The sequence below is a fragment of the Henckelia pumila genome, chromosome 4, assembly GCF_033568475.1.
Source record: "Henckelia pumila isolate YLH828 chromosome 4, ASM3356847v2, whole genome shotgun sequence".
In the NCBI taxonomy this organism is placed as follows: Eukaryota; Viridiplantae; Streptophyta; class Magnoliopsida; order Lamiales; family Gesneriaceae; genus Henckelia; species Henckelia pumila.
Window position 1 is genome coordinate 136693668 of NC_133123.1, and position 26565 is coordinate 136720232.

Here is a 26565-nt window from a genome sequence, read left to right on the forward strand (position 1 = left end):
TATGCACACACACAATATTATATATATATAAATATATACCTTCTTCTACAGCGGCGATGGCGGTTAGCGGTGTGGGGCGGCGAAGGTCGGGCTTGGGGCGGCGATTGGGGATGGGCGATGGGCGGGTGTAGGGAGAAAACTCAAAAATGTAAGAAGGAAATAGTGCGGCGGCTGGGGTTTGAAATGTTTATTATCTCAAAATTAGCAACGAATTTTTTTAAAACCGTCGCTATTAGCGACAGTTGTTAATTTTTTGTCGCTAATAGCGACGTTTCTTTATGAAAATAGTCGCTAATAGCGACTAAAATAAATAAAACGTCGCAACTAGAGACGTTTTCTTTATGTGTCGCTAGTAGCGACACAAACATTTATCGTCGCTAATAGCAACAATTTAATCTTTTTGTCGCTAATGGTGACGATATATAAGGCGTCGTTATTAGCGATGCATAAAAATATTTGGTCGCAATTAGAGACGAAAAAAATATTTACTCGCAATTAGCGACGTTTTGTCATTAGTTAGTCTCTAATTTTAACGACAAGTATTTATGTGTGTTGTTGTTAGCGACGAATTTTATGAAGTAATCGCTAATGTGATTACGTACACTTTTAGTGACGGTCTATTTTGTTTGAAGTTCGTACTAAATAGCGACGAACATCAATAATTAAATTTGTCGCCTTCATTTTTAGAGACGAATATTTTATTTTAGTCGCTAAATTCAGCGAATAAAATACAAAACTTGTCGATGAATTTGAAAATTTGGAATTAGCGACGTAGTTTTAAAAATTTGTCGCTACTAGCGACACGGTTTGTTACAAACTGTCGCGAATTTTAGGAACAAATTTTCAAATTTCGTCGCTAATTGCCATGTTTTCTTGTAGTGAATGTAATTGTTTTGAAATCTAGAATTTGAAATTATTGAGTGAGAATAGGAAGAGATGTGAGCAAATATAGTTAGAAGATATGGTAAATAATCTCTCACGGTAATTAAATTAAACTAAAACAATTTGATAAAACAAAATATAGATTGCATTCAAGATTTAGGAGAATAAAACGCAAATTGAAACATGAATTTCTAGCTATTCCGATAGTTCATATTTGAATTTTTTTTATTGATGAAGTTCATTCCTTTTTCTCAAAAACAACAATCAAATGCAGCAAAACTTTGGCTTTATCTTAAAAAACGTACTATCATATAAAGCCAAATTAAATAAAAAAATAAGTGAATTACTGAACAATCTATGCTAAAAATAAATCCCATCAAAATAAGCCCGAAAAATAAGCAATCATCATTTCAATATATCCAATGTCGCAATCATCACATACAACATAAAATATACATAAAAAGTGGGATCATTGCAAACATGAGATGAATAATAATTTGAATTAACCTGAAGAACAGGTACGCCATAAAATATACAAAGATAAAATAATAATAATAATAATAATAACAATAATAATAATAATAATAATAATAATAATAATAATAATAATAATACTAAATAAATAAATAAATAAAAGTCGTGAATAAGAAATTTGATTGCATTTACTAAAAAATATTATTTTGCACATTTCATCAAGCATGTAAGGAACATTTTCCTGAGTAATTATGAGATGCAAATTGGAAGACTAAAACATAAAAAAAAATGTGTAGTAATCTGATCAGTATACATCTCAGGAATAATCTTATGAGTATGAATATTGGTGAAAAATAAAATTAAGAAGTTACAAATTAAATTAAATTACCAAAGAAGAAACATTGATCCATACATTTGAAGAACGAATCAATCAATTTGAATTTTTTTTAAATTCCTGGTTCTTACCATTTTTTGCCAGACCAAAAAAAAAACCGTTAGCAAAACAATTAGGAACTAATAAATATAAATAATTTTTTTGTAAAAAATATAGTTTAACGCAAAGCGGAAAGCGTACTACATTCTGGTTCGTTGAATGCGTAGCACTCTTCAAAGTTGAAACTAAAGATCTCTCGCCCTATAAAAATCCCCTCATTTCAAATGGGGATTCTACGTAACTTTCTCATAAATATGAAAAAGAAAAGGAACTTAGGTCAGTATTTATAAAAACATGAATTAAATTTGATCTTGAAAAGTACAGGAGGAAAAAACCTGCTGCATTTGGAATTGGACAGTGGATCGTTGATGATGTTGCTTGGATTCCAATATTCCTCATTTGTATTCTGCATTTCTTTCAATATTTAAAGATTTAGATCTACAAACGCAAGGAGGAAAATAAAAGAATGAATTACCACAGTCTTTGGTTCATTTACATCGGCCGGCAAAGTTCTTGAGTACTTATTTCGGACCATGGGCGGTGGTGGTGATGGGGTGCACTGCGGACTGCGGTGGTGATGTGGTGCGTGGCATAATCCATATGTATTCTAAAAGGAATAGTAGAAATTAGAACTTACCAAAATTGAACACAGGTGAATGATTGTATGCACTTCTCTGAAATCAAAAACAACAGCCTGTGCGAAATCGAATGAGAAACCGGTCGATGGTGTTATTTACTCAATTTTCAGTTTTTGCCTAACAAAGTAAACAATTCCAGTCGAACGAAAAAATAGCATACATACAAATTCGTAAATCCAAAAAAAATTCCGCATAGATGAAAACTGGAAAACGTAAAAAATGGTAGAATTCTTAAATCCAGAAGATAATTCGAGGCAGAGGAAAATGGAATACCATAAAATCATAAATCAAAACCAACAAAAAATATAGAGATTGAGAAAGAGGAGTTACGTGTTCAGCATCCAAACATGGTGTAAATTTGGAGAAGACACCGATTGAATTGAAGGGTAGCGAGCAGAAGCTGTGAAATTTGGAGAGAAGGTGAAGAAGCGATTTGGAGAAGAAACCCTCAATTGAATTGAAGGAAAGCGTGAAAACTGAGAGAGATCGTGATTTAGTTTGTGTGAAACGTGGATGGAGAAAATGGTGGATAGGAAAAAAAACACTCGAAAAAAAAGGTGGAATCAACTGTTGTAAGATTTTGTGTACAAATTTCGTTGTACATGTAAAGGATCAACTAGAATCGTGAAAGAAACCTAATCATATTGTGATTTCATTCATAATATTGCGAGAATCTTGGAGAAAAATCAGTGTGAAAGAAACCAGATTAATCTTAACCTTTTTACGTGGTTTAGATTTGAAAAAAATACAATCTATATCTATATTATATATAAAAGTGGAGTTTTTACTATATATAGTAAAATTCCGCCAAAAAACTTAGGTTAAAAATGGTAATAATTTTTGTTTACATAATTTGATTAGATGTATACATAGGTAATTTTTAATTTACTATATATAAATAACACATGTAATTTGTATACTAAAAAATTTAAATTTTGAAACGTTATTGAATAAGATTTTCATAATTTGATTAAATGTATGCTGATAAAAATAGATAATAACTAATTTCACATATATATATATATATATAATATATCAATTTTTAGTTCAAAATTTTATTCTTTGTCATCACTTTATTTAATTATAATTAATTGTTAAAGTCCGTATACATTTGAAAATATTATATAAAACAATTCGTACATAATATATATATTTATCTAATATTATTTTTTATGACAATACATTTTATTTTATTTTATTAAGAAAGTGCACAAGATTATAAATTCTAAAACTTCACAAACATATAACATTTTCATGCAAGACTAAAATAAAAAATATTAATTAATAATTAATAACATTGAAAAACACCATATAAATGTAAAAAAAATTATACGTGATAATTTAAAAACCAATTTGGCAAGAAAAATATTAATAAAATAATAACATTGAAAAACCATATAAATGTTTAAAAAATATATATACTTGATAATATGCAAACCAATTTGAAAAGAAATCTAACATAACATTTGTTTTCTAAATTAAAAATCATCAATAAAGATTCCAAAAATCAATCTACCTAAATTTTTTATTTAATTTAAAATTCAACATTTATTCACATTTTAGTTTCAATCAAAATCAAATACCAGCAAATCTGACACATTCTATAATTAGATTAAAGAAACAAGTAATTTGAAATATGTTTTGAAGCAATTAAAATTTTCATATCAATTAAAAATTCAACAAATCAATCAATATAATTCTTAAAATATAGAGCATATTAAATTAAACCACTCCTCTCAAATTCAGATACGTGCAAATAAATATAATACATTCTATAATATATTAAAAAAACATGTAATTTGAGCATTCATACTAAAATTGTAATATATTAAAATCAATCAATCAACTTTTTGAATTTATTTGATTTTTTAATATACGATATCAATTAAAGATTCAACAAATCAATCAACAAAATTTTTAAAATATGAAGCATATTAAATCAAATCATTCCTCCATCTGCCAGAAAAAATTTCACAAACCCAATCTCATAGCCGAGAAATTGACAAACATATCTCAAATCCAACCACATATTTTCAAAATTAATTACCACGTACTCACATAAAAGAAAATTTCAAGATCGATCCCAATGCAACAGTGAAAGAGCAAGTATTCTAACATAACAAATACTGCAGAATTTTGAATGCACTAAACAACAATGAAGCGATTGACCGAAAAAATCTATAGTTATAGGCCCCAAAAGAAAGAAAATTATCATTCAAACAAAACTTTATTTTTAAGGAAGTTTTTAAAAATTTATAAGATAATTTGTTTGTTTTCTAATTGTATGATATATAATTCATTTAACTAATTTGAATTTCAACTATTTGTTCAAATGTTCATTTTTATTATTTTTTATCATTAATTGTATAAAATAACATCACGTATAACAACATGACATCTGTTTTATTTAAAGATTGTATTTTATAGTTTTTAAAATTTTTTTACCTTATTCTTATTAGTATTGTAAAATTAAATTTGTTTATATTTTAATTTAAGGCTCAAAGTTTTTCATATCATCCACCAATTTAATCATACTACACGCGAGATATAATCTGTGCATCGCACGAGTGAAATACTAGTTGTAATAATAGAGTTATGGGTAGGTATGAATATCCGATCTTTCGATGGATATGAGGACATAGATGAAAGTTGAACACCCGATGTGGATGATGATGAATATGGAGGTGAGGTGGATGCAATAAATGGATAAAGACGAAGATATAAAATCCTATCCGAACCATTGTCATACCTGTCAATTTTATGAGAAAAATATATTATTCGAATTCTCGTGAAAAAAAGTATTATTCGCGTGCCAACCAATCACTGTAAACTGGATTTGGGCTGGGCTTATGTTGTCAATAAAATGGGTCTGAACATATTCGAGCATATTGAGATGGTCCGGCTTGATCCACATCAATGAAGCATATATCTAGTTTCCACCCAAAGGCAAAGCTGATCAAATCGAATATACAATCCTCATTCCTCACTCACTCACAATTTTTTTTGTGAAATATGGAGAATTCATCGAACCTAGCTCCGCTTCCGGAAGAGGAATCCGAAAATGCCTCGCAAAATCTCGGGAAAATGCCATCCTCCTTTGCTTCCAAACCTGATCGTCCACCAGTGCAGTATTTACTCAATACTCGATCAACTTACGCCATTTTCTTGCATTTTTGCTGTAATTCTTCAGAATTTTTGTTCCAAATGAAATTTCTAACCTTTTATTTGAAGAGTGTGTTCATTAATCTTTTTCGCATTGCGAGTGCAGTATTATTCTTCGTGATCATTTTTTGTAGTACACTCTTGAAAAATTATGACTTGTTTTTTCGTTTTCTGTTTCATGTCGCTAGTTCAATCTTTATGCCACACTTATTCATCTATACTTGAGGTTAAGTTTTTCAACTTTAAATTTGTGTTCTGATTCTTCTGGTGACAGTTATTGATGTAATAAGATATCAGTGTCTATTTATTTTGTATTTTGTTCAGTTTCTTGGTTTTTTATTTGCATAATTGCGTGATAAAATATTATAAATACAATTTTTTTTTTGTTCTGTTATGAATTTTTTGTCTTCTTCATGTTTGCATTTGTAGGATTTCTTTACAAAAATATATGCCTTTAGATTGGACGAGTTACTTTGACCAAGAAGAAGATGTCCATATCGAGGATTCAGAGGATGTTAGTTGCAGCATATTTCCTATTGCTTCATTAGTCTTCGTATTTTTATTTTCTTAAGGAAACAATTTCTCTAGTATTATACATTTCATGTCAGGTTTTTCACATTTATAAGGCTGGAACTGAGGGTCCAGTTGTTTTCTGTCTACATGGTGGGGGTTATTCGGGGTAGGTTGATCCTTTATTGAGACCTATGTAGTTCACCTTCATATATGCTTCCTTTGTCGTGGGAAGATCAATTTGCTCTATTTGATTAACAATTCTAATTAAATATGGAGGCTAGGAGAATTTACCTATTACTGATTCTCTAATCTAACGAAGGAAGTGCAATCACAGTTGCTTCATTGTTAATTACGAGTCAATATTTCATTTGTCCATTTATTTTCAGCTTCTTTCTCACAGTTGTTTAGTAAATATATAGTATAAAATATCAAATGTTGTAGAAATGAAATATTTGTCTCCTGATATTTTTTTGTGTTGTCTTATAATGTTCCAAATAATGCAGACCGACATAGCCAAGCCTTATCCATTTATTTTTATTTATCAGAACATTGCAGTTTATGTTCTTTCTCCATTTTTCTCTTAACATCTCGTGTTTACCTGTTTATCTCTAGGAATATATTAGCAGCGTACACGAACAAATAGAAAATGAGGATTGTACTCTCATCTAAATTTTGTATTTATACTGTTGCAATGGTTCAGAAACTTACTAATCTTTTGTTGCTTGATAGATCTCCACGTCGTTTCGGTGCATTTATATTGATGTGTTTTGCCTTTTTGGCAATCTGAGTTACATATTGATGAACATCACATTTCTAGGCTATCGTTTGCTATGTCCGCTAGTAAAATAAAAGAGAAAGCTCAGGTAGTTGCCATGGATTTGAGGGGACATGGGAAGTCATCCACAGGGAATGATCTTGATCTATCTATCGAGGTATGTTCTTGCAAGAAACTAATGCAATGAAATATGCATGGAAAATCTTGTTTTTATTGTATAACGAGTTGAAGATCCGAACGATATAATGCCTTTCAGTTTGTGTCATTGAGTTTTCGCAATAATTTCAGACAATGTGCAATGATGTACTGGCAGTTCTGAAGACCATGTATGGAAATTCTCCTCCTGCAATTGTGATTGTAGGTCACAGGTTGTGCTCCTTTATCATAACACAGAAAATTGTCTTTATGTTATCTAATCACATACCCAGTCTTATGTTCTTGATAATGAAGCTTGATTTTCACAGGAAAAACGCCTAATTTTTTTTTTTCATGCTATCGAACTTTGTAACTAGTAGTTTGATGTGAGACTTGTGCGGTAACATATTTTTCACGGAGTTTTCGTGCAAGATTAAAGTTGTTGAAGTTGATTTTCGACTTTTAACAACTAATTAACCCAACCCTTCCAATGTTTATTCTTTTGAAAGTATTGATTTATAGGTTATGTATGCTATTGACGGCGACTGTAACCTGAAACATTTCTGCAATGTTTATGCCACAAGTACTTATTTATTCATAAATTTGTTTAGATTTTGAGTAGATGTTAAATCCTTGTGATGCAGCATGGGAGGCTCCATTGCTGTTCATGTTACCGCAAAGAAGGCACTTCCCAGCTTGGCTGGGTTAGTTATTGTTGATGTTGTTGAGGTCTGCATAAAAAATGAAAAGAATAAATAAAAATTCGAGCTGCTTTACATTTTAAATCATAATTGCTTTTAGTGGAAACTAAATTATAATTAAACATTAATCACTGAAATCTCGATTAAAGCTTATTTATAGTAATAGAGAATTTCAGGGAACAACATTGGCATCATTGGTACACATGCAGAAGATTCTATCGAATAGAATGCAGCATTTCTCTACAATTGAGAAAGCGGTGAGCACTTGCTTTTAGTACCATCCTTTTTTGTGCGGGTTCTTATTGTGGAATTACAGTATAAAGTTCTTCTCAATCATCTTAGTCAGCTGAGTGATAGATTGACAAATAAAATGAAAGACAAGGTAATTTCAAACCCAATGAGTTCCAACACTATTCTCCACCATTCTGGTTGTCTCATAGATTTTTCTAGTTGATACTGATCACGTTCAACCAGGCTTATCGTGCATAATTGGACAACTTGTTACCACATGAATTATTAGATCTAACTAGTGGTTTTAGAATGGTTATACCATTTATGTCCTCGTGCTAAGCATTTTTTGAAGCAGATGGTACATTGAATTTATAAATCACTTGAGGCAGTTCTTCGGTTCACTTGTTTCCATCTAATTCAAATAATGGTCATCCACATGTTATTTTTATTTTTAGTTGTTGGTAATTATTGTGTTACACTTGTGTGTGTAGATTGAATGGAGTGTCAAAGGAGGCACTTTGAGAAATATTGAATCTGCTCGTGTCTCTATTCCCAGCACACTGACATATGATGATTCGAGAAAGTGGTAAACATGCTTTTGGTTTTACTCTTGGTTTTCAAAATTAATAAATCATAGCAAGATTTTCTACCGATTAATAATTTTGCTGATTGGTGAATGATTTCTTATTTTTTTGGTAATTTCACTTAATTGGTGACTCGTGCTGCTCTGTAGTTATACCCATCGTGCTAGACTGGAAGAAACAGAGCAATATTGGAGAGGCTGGTAAAACCATTCTTTCTATGAACTTTATATGATTAATAAACCAGTGAGTTGTTTATTTAATGCCGACGTTTGACTTTCTTGCTTATTTGCTGTTTAACAGTCCCGTCTTTTGAAACTTGCTATCGTGCCTGTTAATTTTCTTTTCGACTGTTTATACTCGCTTGTTTTTTTTTTTTTTGTTTCTCATCTAAAAATTAATGTTTCTAAATTGGTGACATTATGTTTTAGGTATGAGGGACTTTCAGAAAGGTTCTTGTCATCTTCTGTACCAAAACTATTGCTTTTGGCAGGCACTGATAGATTGGACAGGTTTCTCTCTCTCGAAGTCTCTCAGAAAATTTTATTGAATGTTAGGATGTTGCATGTATAGAATGATATGGTCGTTTCCCAGTTTTCAATAGGAAATAACACTAAATACGAAAAATGTGTCTCAATTTGACCTGTAAAATCAAACCATGCTTATGTATCAATTTGTAAACGGAATACACTGTCTTATTGATATTTTCTATCATGGTTTCAAGTTTCAACATTCGGAAGCTTTCCACCCGGCTTCAAAATCCAAAAGCCCCATTCTTGATTATCTTTTGATTGCAATGTCGTTAATAACCATGACTGGGGTAATCAGTGCTTGATGTTAAAAAGGTGTGTCCAGCGAGGCTGTTGCATACTAATTGAGAACATTGTTGCAGAACTCTCACTATTGGTCAAATGCAAGGAAAGTTCCAAATGGTGGTCGTCAGGCATACGGGCCATGCCATACAAGTTAGATCGAGTATCACATGTTTCATTTTCTTGGGCACATTGCTGGCTGCATTTTTATTGACTTGTTTTTGAATCATAGGAGGATGTTCCTGATGAATTCGCTACTCTGGTACTCAATTTTATATCGCACATTCGAATTGGTCCTCATGGCGTCGAGGTTAGTGTTTATATGAAATGACTACGAGTATACAGATGACTCCACCACCTCTCTTTCTCCGTCCTGAAACTCTTGCATTCTCTATCAAGATGTTCCTACTAATTGTGGCATGGTGTTGAAATGTCTGGTGCAGATTCCAGGACTTCGTCGTCCTTAGCAGCTGAAATCAATAAGTACGGGCAACGGAAATATGAGTTTCATTGGTGGCATTGTGTTTAATGAAGGTTTTAGTGTTTTAGACTTGTATAAAATTTTTATCTTTATGAATTCTTTTGAATTTAGAAACTGAAACATGGGATATTGATAATCAATGGATTGATAGATTCCCAGGTGTATCCTCTTTTATTGGTAAATTGCTGGAAATCCTCTATTACAAATAAATAGGCAAACCATGTTTGCTAGAATCTATGCATCTTAAAGATACATGTTTAATAATAATATGGTTAAGATAAATGAATTTTAATTTTAGTGAAAAATGAACGTTACTTTTAATATGGTTAAGATAATTGTTTAAGTGATCATATATGAGTAAATAGTAAACATAACAATAAAAAATCAGAAACATGTAAAACAAATACATAAATACATATCTAATTTTGTTTGGTAACTATATTTTTTAGACATTTGATAATGATTTTAATGTACGAACTTTTTAATTTTTGAAATTTATGTTTTAACTTAGGGCTTCTTGTTTATATGATACACACAATATTATGCATGTTTTGTTGATGCAAATGTCGTGAATAAAAAAAATCAGAAAATAATTATAAATCAAAACATATGTAAATAATTAAATTGTATATGCTATTAACCTATCTCAAATCCTCACATTTAATACAGGGACGGATGTGTTTGCCTCGTTGGGGTTAGACTTATACAATAAAACAATAAGATTTTAAATAATCGGCCCGTTTTATAGCCTAAAAGCTAAAACCCAAATCAAGGGGTTTTTGAAAATTTAACATTGCTCTTTAGGATATGGTAGCACCAAACAGGGTTGTAAGTGAGTCGAGTTATTTGTTAATGTTTAGGTCAAAACTTGACTCAAACTTGGTCTGATCGAACTTGAGTCGTGTTCGAGTCGATTCAATTGAGTCAAGTTCGAATTTCAAGTATTTCTATTCGAGTAGCTCGCAAGCTACTTGAGTAATTATATATTATTATTTTATTTAAAAAGATTTAGTTCACGGGTATTTTTTGTCCATAAAAATAAAAATCTTATACTGTGAAGCACGGATATTTCTAGCTCGAATAACTCGATTTTTTCATGAGTCGAACTCGATATTGGAATTTAATAATTGATAGAGTTCAAGTTGAATTCGAGCCTATCAAACTAACACCGAGTCGAGATCAAATAATATGATATTTGAGATCGACTCAACTAATATGCACATTTTGTACCTAATTTTCCTCCTGATCCGGTTAGCGTGCTCGAGTAACCTATTTCAAATATGAGATATGGTTCAGAATTGGAATTTTTAAATGTAATGTAAGATTGTCTTTAGATTGATGGATTTTGAAACTACTAATTTTAATTGTATTTTTTTTTTTTGAAAACTTGAGTTATATACATAAGGATTTCACCATAAGAGTTATTAACTTGAGTATGTCTCATATAAGGTGGTCTAACAGATTTATATCCATGAGATGGATCGATTTGACTCATGCTTATAATGAAAATAAATATCTGGCACAAAAAATATTATTCTTTAATAAGTCGGGTCAAATAGCATACGCGTCTCACAAAATTGACCAACGAGACTGTCTCATAAGAGTTTACATATTAATTTAAATACAAGAAAACCCGAGGCTGAGTACATACACATGTATATATATGTACAAATTTACCTCACATGTATGTTACAGATGTACCATAAGAAAGACATTATTTGGTGTCATTAGATGTGTCAAAATAAGTTAGATCTGTTGGGTTGATCCGCTCCACCATATAAAATAGGTGGATTGGGTTGTCAATTTTCCTACCCACCAAATGGTGGGTCGGCCCTCCCCGTTTCGCCTAACGATGGGTTGTTTTGGGTTGTGGATCGGCCCACCCCAATCTGTAAAATTATATTTAAGCCCGCTTGGTTTTCCGCCACTTAAAATAAGTTGGTTAGATTTGTGTTTTTTCATTCCGCCTAATGATAGGTTGTGACAGGTTGTGGCCCCTAGCCTGTTTTAACTGCTCTAGATGTCATAGGGTAACATCATGATTTTACTTCTATGTCACTATCATGCAATATTTTTATTTTTATGATTTAAATTTTTTATTATTAAGTATATTTATTTAGTTTTTAATTTTAAGTTTTTTCACAAGAAAATATTTATGAAAAAATTGAAACATGGTGGTTTTCTGTTTTCATAAGACACAATCAATTAATCGGTTCGGTAAAATGAGGATCTAACATGGTTTAATAATAATTGAATTAATATTTTTCGAAAAACAATAATATTCACTAAGTTAATTTTAACCGGGTATTCAAGTAAATCAGTAACCTCAAAAAAAAAAAAAAGTAAATTAGTAAAGTTAAGGGTATTTTTGACCATACAGTGCAAACCTCACTTCATTCTCATTCCTAGGGTTTCGTTGCCTCCCTATTTATATTTTCCTGCTTCCTTTCTATTGCAGCTTCGCTAATCGCACAGCAAACACAGCAAATCGAAAAGGGCAACATGGCGGATGCGATAGAGGCAACTAATCAGCTTGACGATAAGGTTCATAGCTCTGTAATGCTCTTCAACCGCTGGTCCTACGACGAAGTTCAGGTTAGTTTCCACTTCCACGAATTTTTAGAATGGTTAGCATACCTTGTGATGAATTTTCGATGCGAATTTACGTGATAATAATAATTACATTTTTCTGTTTTCATGTGTAGATATGAATGTGTTTGTATTATATGTGGCTTTGGTTCCTGTTTGATTTAAATTTCTGGGGATGTCGTTGCATCTGTATGCCCCTTGGAAAGAAATTGGAACGATGACACACGCCATTTAAATGTTTTCCTTCACATGAATCTTTAGTAACTTTTGAAAATCCATCCTTGAAATTTCTTAAATTTCATATTTGAATCAGTCAAGCTTTTTTGATCGGTGATGTCTGACCCTTCATTTTTATGCTTAAAACTCTTTCTCACTGTTATGTCTGGTTTACATTTGCTGAAGAAACAAAATTTGTCAATTATGAAAGATCGAAGGAGAATACTTTTTTCTCTCCCGCCTTTGGAAAATAAAAATTGGTAGCTTGTCAAACTTAGCTCCTGGTATTCTCGAGAATCCATATGTCCATTATTAGTTACTGGTGTGTGAACTTCTGTTTCTGGACCACAGCTTCGGCCTCCGAAGGAAATGAGTTGGATAAAAATTAAAAAGAAAAGCCAGTTGGACACAGAAAAATGTGACTTGGACAAAAATAAATTGAGTGAATTGGAAAAATCCTTTTGTTGAGAATCTGATACTGTATTGGGTGATTGCAATCTTGTTATATCGACATCTTATCTTGTGACAAAATCAAATCTTAAGGAATCATTTAGTTTAGTATCTGTTGATTTGTAAAAACAATTTATGGCTGGGCATTGGCATTTCTTTTGCGCATTGGGATTTGATATACTCAGTTGCAAGTGCCTCTGGTCTTTGAATCCTTGAATTTTCCACTCCTGTATAGATCAATGATATATCTGTTGAGGATTACATTACTGCAACTGCTTCAAAGCACCCCGTTTACATGCCTCACACTGCTGGGAGGTACCAAGCGAAGAGGTTCAGAAAGGCCCAGTGCCCAATTGTTGAAAGGTTGACTAATTCACTGATGATGCACGGGCGTAACAATGGGAAGAAGCTGATGGCCGTGCGCATCATCAAACATACCATGGAGATCATTCACTTGCTGACAGATCAAAACCCAATCCAAGTTATAGTGGATGCTGTGATCAACAGGTATGAAGTTCGTTGGTTGACAAAAGTCATAGTTTTGAAGTTTTACTGTACAGCTTTATGGTCATATCGCAAATTTTCTCCACCGAGAATGACGTGTATGCATCACAGTTCTTGATTAGCAATCTTCTATTCATAGCATCTATTTTATTCTGATTTTCATGTCATAAAGAGGCTTGACTGTAAATTAATCATGTTTGCATACTGTCTTAATCATTGTAAGGGCATCAATTTGGGTTGCAGAATTACTCCAGCCCTCCTATTTCAAATATTTTATTCTTGGCATTTTATATTTACTTCTATATTCTGTTTTGGATCAGTGGACCTAGGGAAGATGCGACCAGGATTGGTTCTGCTGGTGTTGTGAGACGTCAAGCTGTTGATATTTCACCTCTGCGACGTGTCAACCAAGCAATATATCTTCTTACAACTGGCGCCAGGGAGAGCGCATTCAGAAATATTAAAACAATTGCTGAATGCCTTGCTGATGAACTCATCAACGCGGCCAAAGGGTCCTCCAACAGGTAGCTGCTGGCCCATCTTGATACTACTAGCATTTCATTATTCAAATCTTCTACACGTGCTACTTCCTCCTCATTGTTCTTTCACTTTCTTGTATTGTGCAGCTACGCCATTAAGAAGAAAGATGAGATTGAAAGGGTTGCCAAGGCCAATCGTTGAGAGCAATGCTCATGTCGGTCTAAAGACAGTTTTGTTTTCGATTGTGCTTTAGAAAAATCATTGTACTTTGTACTTCGGTGTGAATGGTGTTCCGTTTGTCATGTGGCATCGACTTATTTATGCTTTCAGCAATGTTCTTCAGGGCCAGTTGCACTGCTAAGACTGCAAGTTTTTGATTAACTACTTGAGTTATTATGCTGTAGTGGATTTCGTTATTTCATTTTTGTCCCATTGTTTTTTTTTTAAAATTCCGTCGCTGCACTGAATTTTACTGTTTCTTTCGTATTCAGCAATCCATTGTTTCTAAAATTATACTTCTATAATCCAACAAGAATAATTTAGCCAGTAGTTTTGCTCCATGATCATGGTTGGATAGTTGAAATGGATGCCAATAATGCTTTGAATGATAATTCGTCTCCGGTCCTTGGAGCACTGGAAGCCTCAATCATTTTCCAAATTCGTTGGTCATGACTTTTGTCTTTATGTTTCACAAGTTACTGTCCGATTTTCCCAAGATCAGCTAATGGAGTGACGTACTTTGTATGAAAGCATATTTTAACTGTTAGACATGAGTTTGATTGGCTTGATGCTTTACCTAGTTACCTTTCTTTTCTAACAAAATTGTAAATACTTACATGGTTCGTTAACTATCAATACATATTATTTACTTCAAGAAAACAGAACTTCAAATTTAGGTTTCCAAAAAAAAAAAAATGAAAAGAAAAGAAAAGAAAAGAAGAAAATAAGAAGACACCCATCAAATTTAGGGTCAACCGTCTCCACATATGCGCCATACATACATGGAGTCAAATTTAAGCGTCTCTTTCCATACATGCCCACTCATTCTCTGGCGGAGAGAGAGAGACTCAGAAAATTTCCTTCGGTATCTCCGCTTCTCTACCTTTTCTAGTCGCCAATTTTCCCCCTGAATCTGAATCCGCCACCTATTTTCTCCATATTCTGTTAAATTTCGCATCTTTTTGGCGGTCCGTGTTTTCTTCATCATTGAATTAAATGTCAGCGCCCGCCCTATCGAATGTTTCTTGCCGCCATAGTCAAATTCGAGATGCTTTCAGCTTGGATAATCGGAAACGTTTAGCATCACCGGTGGATCCTAGGCTGGTGAAAATCACGATGTCCAGGCCTTTTGGCCAGGTTCTTTTATCTTTTTCTGTTCAATAATATGACGATTATGTGCCCAAATGCAGCTCTTCTTGATAGGTTAAGGTTTATAGTGGTTTATCTATGTGGCTGGTGATCTCTCTTGTTTGCTTTTGTGTGCGCGGTACCTTAAGGTTTTAAATTTATTGTTTCTGCTGTTTTACTTGTAACATGTGTCGCTATACTTTAGAACGCTGTGCATTATGGCTCTTGTGCATGTGTAATCTCTAAAATATTGAACGTTAGAAATAAATGTATGTCAAGAGGTAGAAGGTTCTAGCTCAGGGTGGATGAAAGGAAAATTCCGTTTCAACAATCTCAGTACACTTACATTAAAAGGACCCTAGACAAGCTGGATGAAAATGGTAATATATGTGCCAACATTTTCTATCTGATTTATAACTCCACTCTCAGTTAGAGCCTTGGAGGACTGGAAACTGGCATTCTTATCGAACTGTTCTGTGAAAATGAGGCATCGTGTTCTTAAACATAGACCCTAATCTTTAAATACGTATTTTCCAATTGCGTCTTGTGGTTTTTCATTTGAATGAATAAATTTTACTTAATTGACTTATGTGTATCTAACAGTCGCAAGTCAGGCTGAACCACTGTAGAAGAGAGTCAACTTGTTGTAGCATTCGAATGGCATATGTAGATGAGAAGCTAGCAGATAGAAGCATTGTCTTGAAGCCTGCTGACGTTTTGGTAATAATCAGCATATCATATCTGGAATTCCACGTGAAAGAAATATATTTAAAATTTTGAGTTCCATGGAAATATTTATTCTGCTAGTAATCGTGACTTAAATTTTTTGAGCTTATGTGACCATTTCTTTATGCAGGCTTACGATCTTGTCCAAGGAACAGATGTGAGTTCCCAGTGTATTTCATCTTTTCTTCCAAAATTTTTATAGCACTGATATGCTCCTGTCTATTCCCCTGTTTGGAGAGTTCATTTTTTATGTGACTGACACAAATGAGAAGCACAAAATTTAAGCCATTTTGGAATGTCTTTCTCTGTTCGATATTTCATTACCACGTACCAATATTTTTAACTCTTTTATTCTTTGAGTTTCTCCCATTTAAAAAGTTAATCCTTGGTAACAGCAGAATATGTTAGTGATGTTGGATATGCATGATGAAGACTGATGTTATGTAGACTTTGTTTCATTCTAATGTAGAATTCATGTTTTAATGACTATGCTTTCTGGATTAATTGTGGGAAGCTACAGCAAATTAGTCTGAAGCTATTTGTGAAAATTTAATTGACACCAATTTGGTGTGATTGGGCCCTTGACATTTTGTTGCATAGGTGAGGTGGAGTTACATCTCAGACAAATCAGCTCCTGAACCTCCAACCGCTGTTCTTTTACATGGCATTCTAGGTTGCAGAAAAAATTGGGGTGGGTACTAATCTTTTATTTAGAGTAGAAGTTATTTGTTAGCCAATTCACCACTCAGATTTTGGATTGTGAAATAGTAGGTTGATTGAAATCAACCATCAGTTAGTCTCATTTTATTTTGCTGTTTTATTTATCTCACTATCAGTTGAAGGTTGCTGGCTAGGAATTTGTTGAAAGCAATACCGAATAATCCAAATTCTAGACACATGGCTTAACCAGTTAATCTATACTTGAAAATTTCTGATTTAATAGGTTTATCTTCAATTTTTTTGTATTCACTTGATATTTTATAGTTCATGTAAGTTGTGTTATAACTTATCCTAAACATACAACTTGTGATAAATTGACAGGTACTTTTGCTCGAAGATTGGCTAAAGAGTTCCCTAAATGGCAAGTATGTCAATAATGCAGTTCACCGTTTTTGATTGAGTGCATGTGTGTGCCTTTTTATTCTAACAAAATAGCTTAAAAGATATCAGTACGTCGTATATGATGCGACCGTTTGGATTGTTTTCCATTATTTTGAAGGTATACGTGAAGATGCCACATACTTGTATGGATTTTAATCATAACGTTAACTGAAAGCTTTCTCTGTATGTACATGTATTGCCCAGTTTCTCCTGGTAGACCTGCGCTGTCATGGTGATTCAGCATCTCTGAAGAAGAGGGGACCCCATTCTGTCGCTGCAGCTGCTCTTGACGTTTTAAAGCTAGTATGCATTTCACAAAATTAGTTTTATTTTATGTGGGATGCTTCTTTTACTTTTTAATTACATAATCTGGGGTCTATGGTACGCACACAGATATTTTGTCTTATATTCTCTTGTATTTTTGTTTGTCCATTAGTAGCTTCCGATTTCCCCAAACGGTGGTAAGCTATGCTTTGCCTGATGTAAATTCAAACTATTGCTTATGTCAGGAAGTTTTTGTCTTGCCTTCCACATTAAGTAGCAGCATGCAAAATTTTGCCTAAATGCAATTTCCGAGACACTAAGATTGCAACCATTTCTATTGTTACTTTGAATTTGGCTCCACTTTAGAATCGATAACAGATTAGTTTATCCTATCGACCCACCTGTATTCCATGTAGTATTGTTATTTAATACACTATTTGACCCTCCACTTTATCCATCTAAATGATAGGGAATGAAGTTTGTTTCCATATTGTTCTTTCGTCTAACCATACTCATTTGTTCTGTCAACTAGCTTGGTCAGATGAGGCTTACTCCTCGAGTGGTAGTTGGTCACAGCTTTGGTGGAAAAGGTAGCTTAGTTTTCACTTTCAATATCTAATTGATAGATGATTATCAGAATGAGTCTTCTTCAGCGATCTTTTCACTACACTAGGACAGTGTGATGCATGATATCTCATAAACATTTTCCTATTTTTGTCCCCTGCGGTTGCCTTGAGTATGGTGGATCAGGTTGCAAAGCCTCTTGCTCGACCTGTTAGAGTAAGTTTTGGATTCTTAACCTTCTGGATTTTTCATGTCTATCTTTTTGGTTGAAATCTGCTGCAGACATATATTAAACATGGTAGTTCTTGAGGATGACGGATCACTGTTGGGTTCGCACTTTGTTTCGTCAATATTTTCTTGATGTTGTTGCTGATTTCATTTCAGGTCTGGGTTTTAGATGCTACTCCTGGAAACGTTCGAGCTGGTGCAGATGGAGATGACCATCCTGCTGAACTCATCTCTTTTCTTAATACATTGCCAAAAGAGGTACATTGTTTATTGGCTGAACCTATTTACTTCTCCTTGAGTCATTTTATTTCTCCATTTGATTATAAAACCAAATATTTGGTTTATTTACCGTATTTTCTCATCATGCTCAACGAGTTTAACTATGATTCTACTTTCAAACTCACTTGACAAAGATTGAGAATGCCTTTTATATTAAAGATATTAGCTATTGAAAATTTTGTTACAGTACACAGGTCATTTTATTTCATGTTAATACTAACTAGCATCATGTTTCACATTGAACCGAGAGAAGAGAGTAAAAAAGAGATGGTTGCATGTGTATCAGACCAGTTTTGAATCTCTTGGATCAAGCATTTTATATTTTGAAGTTCTCTTGAAGATTTTCGTGTGATATAATTCAAGTGACAAACATGACTACAATCCTATTCCCGGTTTGAAGTGATAACCGTTACATCTGTATGTCATGTGTTTCCAGCTATGAAGCCATGGGCCTAATTATTCCTCTGCTTCTTAAAGGCCAAGCCTACTCTGAAACAGTAACGATATGGCTTTGAACCAGACATATATTGTATTATAGCACGTGGGTGGAACAAATAAATGTTTAGCGGCTTTAAATATTTACTAGACAGGAAAGAAAACATTATATCTAATTTGTTAAGTAACATGTCCATATGTGTTTTTGAGTTTAGAGCCTTAACATATAGGCTATGATATGCTTTTTTGGCTCACATCCTACTTGTTTGCTAGTGACTTTGAGGAACAAGTAACTAGACACATAGCTATACTGCCAATGCTACAGTTGTTTTGATCACATCCATTTGCCTACATGTTGTGTTTCTTTACAGAACATAATTTCAACTTTTGATTCCTAATATGCACCAATTTAGTGTGGGTAGCTTCATCAATCGCAGTTTGTGACATACTTTTCCTTTGCCATCTCTCTGGAATTTATGAGGCGTTCATTTTTTTTAAATTGAACTTTTGGTACCAATTCATATTCACTCACATTATTATTCAAGGAAGGTCTCTTCCAAACGAGGTGTCATGGATGCTCTTGTTCAGAGCGGCTTCTCAAAAGATGTGGCACAGGTTAGTTGTATGCTGTGTACTAGCTATGTGAGTATTATGTATTTGAATAACATTTCTCACTTTTCCTTAACCAGTTAATTTTTTAATGACCCGTTATTCCATCGCAGTGGGTGGTCACGAATCTTCGGCAGACTCCAATTAATGGATCATCATCATCAAGCTTCTCCTGGGTATTTGATCTCAAAGGTATTTCAGAGATGTATCAATCGTATGAAGAGACAAATATGTGGTAAGTTTTCCTCCGAACTTAATAAAGAAGAAATAGTACCTGTGTCCGCATGTTACTTTCTTTTCAATGTCACGCGTTAGTGAATCTTACAGCTGCTAAACCTCATAGGAAAATTGTGGAAGATGTGCCTCGGGGTGTACATATTAATTTTCTGAAAGCAGAAAGGAGCTTGCACAGATGGGCCCTAGAAGACCTTCGTAGGATTCATGTCGCTGAGGAACAAGCAGCTGAAGAGGGAGGTGGAGTCGAAATGCATGTCCTCGAAGATGCTGGCCACTGGGTATGTACTTTAACATCTTTTCAACCTTATGATCCAAGAATTGATATTCTCTTCATTTTCAAAGCTCTACCTTCAAACTTCGCACTTCTACCACTTCATTGAAGAGAATATGGCATGTGTCTAGACGGGAGGTTTGGTGAAGACCTCAGCCGATGTATGACAAGAAAACTGTAAAAATAAACGATAAGAGGGATTTAGACCAAGCCTCCTGCAAAAGAAGACAAGGAGGCAAATGCTCTATCAGCCAAATCATCTGCCCCTGTATCCCTTCTCGATGGATATGTGAGAATATGACAGTTAAAAATTGCTTTGTTTCAGGTACATGCTGACAATCCAGACGGGCTTTTTAGAATTCTTTCATTCTCTTTCCAAGGATTTTAGGAATTAGGATGCTGCCATGATTCCTTCGTTTATTGAACTGAGTTGAGGCTCAATATGTCCACATTTTTGTAGATGTGTAACGATTTCGTGTTTGTCTCCAAGCATTCATTGTATGGAAGCTGCATCACAAGAATTTAGGTGACTGGAATGAAGCATAACAGATTGCAGCGTATATTAGGTTTATTTGAAGCCATTTTTGGATATAGAGTCTGAGTAAGAAGAAGAAAACGAAGCTATATATAGCCTGGTACGAGAGCATTATTTGTACCTGTATTACACCACACTTACATTCATTTTAGCAAGTGTTCTTAAGATTTAGTTCCAGTTTATGCCACGGTTCCTTGACTGCAGAAAAATGGTCTACAACCTGTGGTTTGCACAGTTGACAGAATTATGGGATTGGATTTGATTTTTTCGAAAAAAAAAAAAATTATATACATTAAATTTCAATTTTCTTCCCACTCCTGCCCCATTCAAAATATTAAATATCAAATCTCTAATTTGTAGATTTCAAAGAGGCAGTCGCCTCCCCTTGATTGCACACATTTCACAAACCAGCACCCACACACTGGATGTTTGTTTATTCAACTCAATAATAAACAATGTCCAGGCATTATTCCAGTTCTCACTCAAGAGTTCTGCTGCAAATAAACACGATTAACATAGAACAGAAAACCATATGTAAAGATTGTGATAATATCCATTCACTCCATTTTCTGCTGCATCTGAAAGGCTTGGGGTATGGTCACTGGAGGGCTTCCAGTAAATCTTCTTGAAGGGGATCCCTGAGGGCTTCCAGTAAACGTTCTTGAAGGGGATCCCTCTAGCAACGGCCTCCCAGTTCCAATGAAGGACGTTTTTCGTGCACCCGCAGTCGTTAAGAGGAAGCTAAAAGTCCAGTACAGCACTTTTGGTGCAAAGACTCTGTACAAAAAGAATATGTCATACCAGCTCGGATACTTCACATACGGATCCCCTCTGCACGCCCCAGAAACAATAAGTTTCGCAAACTCCTCCACGGGTCCACCAGATACATGCACCTTGTAAACAAAAAATTAGACTAGCCATTCAAGACTGCTCATTTTTTAGGCCGAGTATATACATGAACATGGATGGCTCAACAAAGAAACTTACTTCTCTTTCTTCCTTCCACTGCATCTCTGCCCCTTCCTCCACCATGAATTTACCTCTGGTCATTTCAGTTCCGATCCAACCATGTGTTGCAACTGTAATACCGACCTCTTCCCTCACTTCAAACCTCAGCGTCTCGTAAAAGTTTATGAGTGCCGATTTAGCGGCCTATCAACGCAAACATACAGAAAATAGGCAAGTGTTGTTAGCCAAAGAAAGCATAAAAGTAGGAAAGTGCCCGCTTAAGGTTCTATGTGATTTGGATCGCCCAAAAAAGATGTGGCGTCCGCACCGGAGGTATTTCACCATGTAATATAGATCTGATGGTAAATTATCAACTCACAGAATACAAGCTCATCCTCGGCAAAGGCAACCAATTCTCAACCGAGGCATTCACCACAATGCGACCATTGCTCTCCCGTAAGTACGGGAGGGCTACATGAGTTGGATACACATTACCCCAAAAGTTTATGTCCTGAAAATGGACCATATTTTAGATATTAAACATCGTTTTGATCTATGATCTATCCAACCAGATATAGACGGGACCAAGCTCAAACTAGCTAGTTCTTGTCCATACCATTAAAATGGGAAACACGCCCGAGTCCGTAGCTTCCTCAAAGTAGAAAGTGTGTCCTAAACTTGCTGTATTCACTAGATGATCAACTGCAACATGACAGAAATTATCCGTATACCAAATTAACATACAAGAAAAATGATACTGCATCAAGTCCACAAAAACGATATATCAATCTAAAAAATGGAGTGACAACTTGTCGATTCTTACTACGGCCATAATAGTTAATGGTTTCATTGATAAATCTTCGACAATCATCTTCTTTCACGACATCAGCAGCCGTTATCAACACATTCTGTGCCCCCAGCCTTGTCGCATTCTCACTTATTCCCCACAACCGGTTCTCTCTTCTTGCGACCAATACTAGGTTTGCGCCCCTCTTTGCATATTGATAAGCGATTTGCTGTAATTGCAAATACCAAATACCAAGTAGAGATTGATGTATAATACTAAAACTTAAATAAGCATGATCAGTACATGGGCTACTAGCTAGGATTTAATATATCATGGGAACAATTAATCACTTACAATTTTTAGAAAAACAAAAACAAAAACAAAAAGAACTTGTAACTATTTCTGGTTCCATATTTATATATAAAGCTGTATCATAATCATTTCTGTTCCCTTTCGACTAAATCGATATTGCATGCAAAGCCGTATCATGATAATCATTTCTTGACTTTACGATTTCGATGCTCTATGTTTTCATATTTCAGTTTTAGTCATGTATGTTTCGATTTTTGACAATTTTAGTTATTTTTATTCGAAAATGCTTACGTGACATTATACACCTCAGCTCCACATCATCGCTGTATTGGTGTCACATCAAAGCCACATCAGAAAAAAAAGATTAAAATTGACCAAAAAAAACGACAACAGACTAATTAAAACTGAAATCTGTAAATATAAAAAACCGAAATTGCAAAGTCACAAACATTTAGGACCAAAAAAACAATTTTTCCTATATAAAAACATGCGTGTAATCAAACCCTGCCTGAGCTATATATTCAAGAATTTTATACCTCTCCGATCCCGGAAGAAGCTCCGGTGATAACCACCACCTTGTTCTCCATGTCTTCAGCATTGAAGTATGTGTTGTAAATCCATTCACAGGAGTTGATGAAGGTGAGTGTCGGCCATGCAAAGGCAAGCATCAGCAGGCTTGCTGGTGGCACAAAAAAATTCAGCACAGTGTTGATCAGATCCATGCCGATCGAAATTAAGTACTCTCAAGAAATTCTGCAAGAAAAATAAAATTCAACTGTTGAAAAAGAAATGAGGGAATATGTATGCAATAACAGCATGGCTAGCTGCATGCAGAAGGGGGTTTGTGAACACGTGTTGCTATGAGTATCAAAACGTAGTGAATACTCAGTGGATGAGCCTTTTGGAACTTCTGCATGAATTATCTTTAATTTTTTTTATATATGCACTTTCTTCTAGTACTAGTAAGATTATATTATATTATATATATATTATCTGAAAATATCCCAGCTCCCGATTTCCAAACACATGATCATTCTTAAAGTCCACATCATTATCTAATCATTAAATACGTATATGGAACGGAAAATGGTATACTTTCCCGTATGTTGCTTTTAATTATTACTTTATATATATGTTAGTCTATTATTAATGTTTTTTCCTTTTACAGATTTAGTTTTCTTCTCTGAAATTGCTAAATTTGTCTAAAATAAAAAATAAAAACTAGCACTTTTTTTTTTTATAAAAGTATTTTTCTTAAAAACTTATGTGTTTATTAACAACAATCGCTTTTTAAAAAAACACTTATTTAAGCCCAAATAAGTGCTTTTTAAAAGCAAAAAATTTTGAATTTTTAGCTTCAATTTCTATTTAAAAAATCAATTTTTCAACGTTTATCTAAACGTTATACTGTTTTTGTTCTTTTTTTTTAATTTTAATAAAAGTACTTTAAAAAGCTGAACTTATTTAAATGTTTTTTTTAGCTAATGACTTTTGTATCCAAACTGAACCTAAAACCGAAATTTTGAGAACATAAAATACTAAACATAGAAGCAAAATTACAAGACGTTGAAAAGTGCCGTTTTTCCACATGTAATAATAAAGTTTAAAGAAAACATTATCAATATTCACAAATACAAGTTGCTGAGATAATTTGAAATAAAATTTAAAAGAATATTAATGATCGAGTGCCATATTGTATAATTGTATATCATAATGGAATTAATGCATTTTAAACATACATGAATTTACTACTCAGAAAAATAAAGAAAAAAAATAGTTTTAGAATTTAAAAAATCAAATTTATAAAATCTATGAATTGATTGGGACGTACCAGTATTAAATTTTATTTTATTTTTTTGAGATGGAGGTACCAGTATTAGTATACCAGAGCTGAGATTATATATATATACCAAGTCATACGCTTGGCTTGCAAGTTGCAACGTAGGTCACATGTACTCATAATGCGAGGCACGTCCGAAAATTGGAATATAATCAATCAATCGAAGAAATAAACTTTAGAACTACTTTTATCTCTTGAAAAAAATGTTTGCCATTTTTTACAGGTTTGTGAAAAATTCTGAGTATATATAAAAATGAAATGATGGTGACCAAGAAAAAGAAATTGCATGCAGTTAATTAGGCGAGGGCCTCAGAAATGAAATGAAATTTGTTTTATTTTATTTTAATTGGGGTTAATGCATACGGCCCCCTTGTAAATGTTCTAATTGGCTCATAACCCCTCGTATTACTTTAAGTGGCTCCACGGTCCTCGCGTATTTGAAATATTAGCTCATGTGCCACATGCTCAATTATAATATGTTTTTAATATATCTTAATTATGAATTGACAAATATACCCCGGTAATATAATGTGTATATGCTTTAATATTCAGGCATTGATTACCCTTATTCAATCTCTTCCCTAATTTCACCCGACAAATTCTCACGCAGAAACCCTAAACTCGAACCAGATCTTGGAACAAAGATATTCGTTGATGGGATTCTGAATTTGAAGTTGGAAGTGTGGTGGACTAGGTAATCTTCCATTTCTTATTCTTACAAACAGTACATTATGGAGTCATCAGTTAATTTTGAGATGTGGGTTGGTGGTTTGTTTAAGATTCAAAGCGAGCCCGGAAAGCCAAAAATAGTTTATGTTGGGGGGCTTAAGCATGAATTTAAAAAGGTTGACTTTGATAGGTTTAACTACAGCAATTTATATGATATGTACCGTTTGTGTGGTGGCAACAAGTTGAATGTGCGTTTTTTTTTTTAGAATTCCTGGGTATGTAATAGAATATGGGCTTACAGAGATATCTGGAGACAAGGAAGTTACTGAAATGTATGATTTTTACAAGAACTTAGAAGCAGTTCCAATTTGGGTTGAGGAGACCATGTCAGTTCCAGAAATGGTGATGGATCCTGATGGAAATGTTGTTCCTACTAGTGAATTCATTCATTCAGGTCCAGTAGGCTACATTGAATATAGAAAAGAGTTTTCTAGTGGTCATTCATTCCATTCTCATGATGAAAATCATTATAGGTCTTGTCATGTGTCACCAGAACCTCAACCAAACTCCCCTGTTTTATCACAACCTCAACCAAACTCTCATGCTTTTGATTTAAATGCTCATGAAATACCCGAGGTGAATACATGCTCTGGTCCTGCTCTTTCACCTCATAACTCTAGCCATGTAGAACATGAATTTGATTCATGTGATCAAGAAGATCATACAGATGTATCCCATAAAAATGGATTTAGTGACATTGATGAAGGTATTAGTGAGAGAAGTGAGTTTGATGACTCATCAGATGGAAATTACTCTATGTCAACTGAATATTCTGAATCTTCTTACTCTTTTGAATCTGATGTAGAAATTAATAACATTGGAGTTGAAATTAATGATGTAAGAGAGGGAGGGACTAAGGAAAAAAGTAATGACAAAGGTAAGAGTAAGGTTTGTGAAAAAACAAATGATAAAGGCAAGAGTAAGGTAGGGGAAAAAAGGAAGGTGGGTGAGTGTCATGATGATTGGGATAGTGATGATGGTGAGGATGATGAGTTGGTAAGTCTTGATGGATCAGGAGATGAGGGCCCTAGGCATCCTACATACAGGGAGGGTCAAGATATGGAGAGATTTCATGGTGAGACATGGATTTCTATTGGATTTTAAGAAAAATGAGTCCAAAAGAATAACTGTTGTATGCAAAAATGAATGTAGTTGGAGAATTCATGCTTCTTCAGTTATGGATGGGCCTACATTTCAAATAAAAACAATTACTGGGGAACATTCATGTGCTAGAGCCCGGGAAAACAAGTTTGCAAACTACAATTACTTGAGCAAAAAGATTGAGAAATTTGTCCA

At 33.9% G+C, this 26565-nt stretch overlaps 4 protein-coding genes and 1 long non-coding RNA gene across 9 annotated transcripts; 3 read left to right on the forward strand and 2 right to left on the reverse strand.

The window, feature by feature from the left end:
- Positions 1–445: 445 nt before the first annotated feature.
- LOC140864805 (uncharacterized) lies at positions 446–2940 on the reverse strand. Of its 2 annotated transcripts, XR_012144352.1 has the most exons (4): positions 2758–2940; positions 2265–2396; positions 2125–2195; positions 447–2030 (listed from the first exon to the last, which is right to left on the reverse strand). It is a non-coding gene; the product is annotated as an uncharacterized lncRNA (long non-coding RNA). The 2 variants fall into 2 exon arrangements; XR_012144351.1 differs by having other exon boundaries at positions 446–2195.
- Positions 2941–5263: 2323 nt separating this feature from the next.
- On the forward strand, positions 5264–10001 carry LOC140860337 (uncharacterized). 4 transcript variants are annotated; one of them, XR_012143680.1, is made up of 13 exons: positions 5264–5555; positions 6019–6103; positions 6198–6268; positions 6920–7034; positions 7166–7245; positions 7657–7741; positions 7890–7970; positions 8436–8530; positions 8678–8728; positions 8957–9037; positions 9418–9500; positions 9570–9647; positions 9781–10001. XR_012143680.1 is itself a non-coding variant. In XM_073263309.1 (13 exons), exons 2-13 carry the CDS (start codon positions 6038–6040, stop codon positions 9802–9804), a joined length of 900 nt encoding a protein of 299 aa, XP_073119410.1. In that variant the 5' UTR covers positions 5266–5605; positions 6019–6037; the 3' UTR covers positions 9805–10001. The 4 variants fall into 4 exon arrangements, 3 of the variants coding, with proteins under 3 accessions (XP_073119410.1, XP_073119409.1, XP_073119411.1); XM_073263309.1 differs by having other exon boundaries at positions 5266–5605; positions 9418–9490; XM_073263308.1 differs by having other exon boundaries at positions 5267–5555; positions 9418–9490.
- Positions 10002–12254: 2253 nt separating this feature from the next.
- On the forward strand, positions 12255–14478 carry LOC140865219 (small ribosomal subunit protein uS7-like). The gene is made up of 4 exons (XM_073269784.1): positions 12255–12413; positions 13309–13580; positions 13898–14101; positions 14204–14478. Exons 1-4 carry the CDS (start codon positions 12321–12323, stop codon positions 14256–14258), a joined length of 624 nt encoding a protein of 207 aa, XP_073125885.1. The 5' UTR covers positions 12255–12320; the 3' UTR covers positions 14259–14478.
- A 578-nt stretch (positions 14479–15056) lies between these two features.
- On the forward strand, positions 15057–20835 carry LOC140865159 (uncharacterized). Its single transcript, XM_073269696.1, has 13 exons — positions 15057–15413; positions 16008–16124; positions 16261–16287; positions 16731–16821; positions 17172–17215; positions 17436–17534; positions 18028–18083; positions 18221–18275; positions 18444–18545; positions 19551–19616; positions 19724–19845; positions 19954–20125; positions 20444–20835. Exons 1-13 carry the CDS (start codon positions 15273–15275, stop codon positions 20504–20506), a joined length of 1155 nt encoding a protein of 384 aa, XP_073125797.1. The 5' UTR covers positions 15057–15272; the 3' UTR covers positions 20507–20835.
- A 375-nt stretch (positions 20836–21210) lies between these two features.
- On the reverse strand, positions 21211–23422 carry LOC140861833 (11-beta-hydroxysteroid dehydrogenase B). The gene is made up of 6 exons (XM_073264835.1): positions 23237–23422; positions 22425–22617; positions 22218–22303; positions 21981–22112; positions 21641–21805; positions 21211–21546 (listed from the first exon to the last, which is right to left on the reverse strand). The coding sequence occupies exons 1-6, from the start codon at positions 23420–23422 to the stop codon at positions 21211–21213; spliced, it is 1098 nt and encodes a 365-aa protein (XP_073120936.1).
- Between the last annotated feature and the right edge of the window lie 3143 nt (positions 23423–26565).

Bases quoted from the DNA above. Each gene is read 5' to 3' on its own strand.
- LOC140865159 (XM_073269696.1), top strand. From the start codon at position 15,273: ATGTCAGCGCCCGCCCTATCGAATGTTTCTTGCCGCCATAGTCAAATT. The intron at 16,288-16,730 runs GTGAGTTCCCAG...TTTGTTGCATAG, and splicing joins ATCTTGTCCAAGGAACAGAT to GTGAGGTGGAGTTACATCTC. The intron at 17,535-18,027 runs GTATGCATTTCA...TCTGTCAACTAG, and splicing joins CTCTTGACGTTTTAAAGCTA to CTTGGTCAGATGAGGCTTAC.
- LOC140865219 (XM_073269784.1), top strand. From the start codon at position 12,321: ATGGCGGATGCGATAGAGGCAACTAATCAGCTTGACGATAAGGTTCAT. The intron at 13,581-13,897 runs GTATGAAGTTCG...GTTTTGGATCAG, and splicing joins GTGGATGCTGTGATCAACAG to TGGACCTAGGGAAGATGCGA. The intron at 14,102-14,203 runs GTAGCTGCTGGC...TGTATTGTGCAG, and splicing joins GCCAAAGGGTCCTCCAACAG to CTACGCCATTAAGAAGAAAG.
- LOC140860337 (XM_073263308.1), top strand. From the start codon at position 5,440: ATGGAGAATTCATCGAACCTAGCTCCGCTTCCGGAAGAGGAATCCGAA. The intron at 7,035-7,165 runs GTATGTTCTTGC...CAATAATTTCAG, and splicing joins ATCTTGATCTATCTATCGAG to ACAATGTGCAATGATGTACT. The intron at 9,038-9,417 runs GTTTCTCTCTCT...ACATTGTTGCAG, and splicing joins GGCACTGATAGATTGGACAG to AACTCTCACTATTGGTCAAA.
- LOC140861833 (XM_073264835.1), bottom strand. From the start codon at position 23,422: ATGGATCTGATCAACACTGTGCTGAATTTTTTTGTGCCACCAGCAAGC. The intron at 21,806-21,980 runs GTGAGTTGATAA...TTGCGTTGATAG, and splicing joins CGAGGATGAGCTTGTATTCT to GCCGCTAAATCGGCACTCAT. The intron at 21,547-21,640 runs GTAAGTTTCTTT...TTTGTTTACAAG, and splicing joins AGTGGAAGGAAGAAAGAGAA to GTGCATGTATCTGGTGGACC.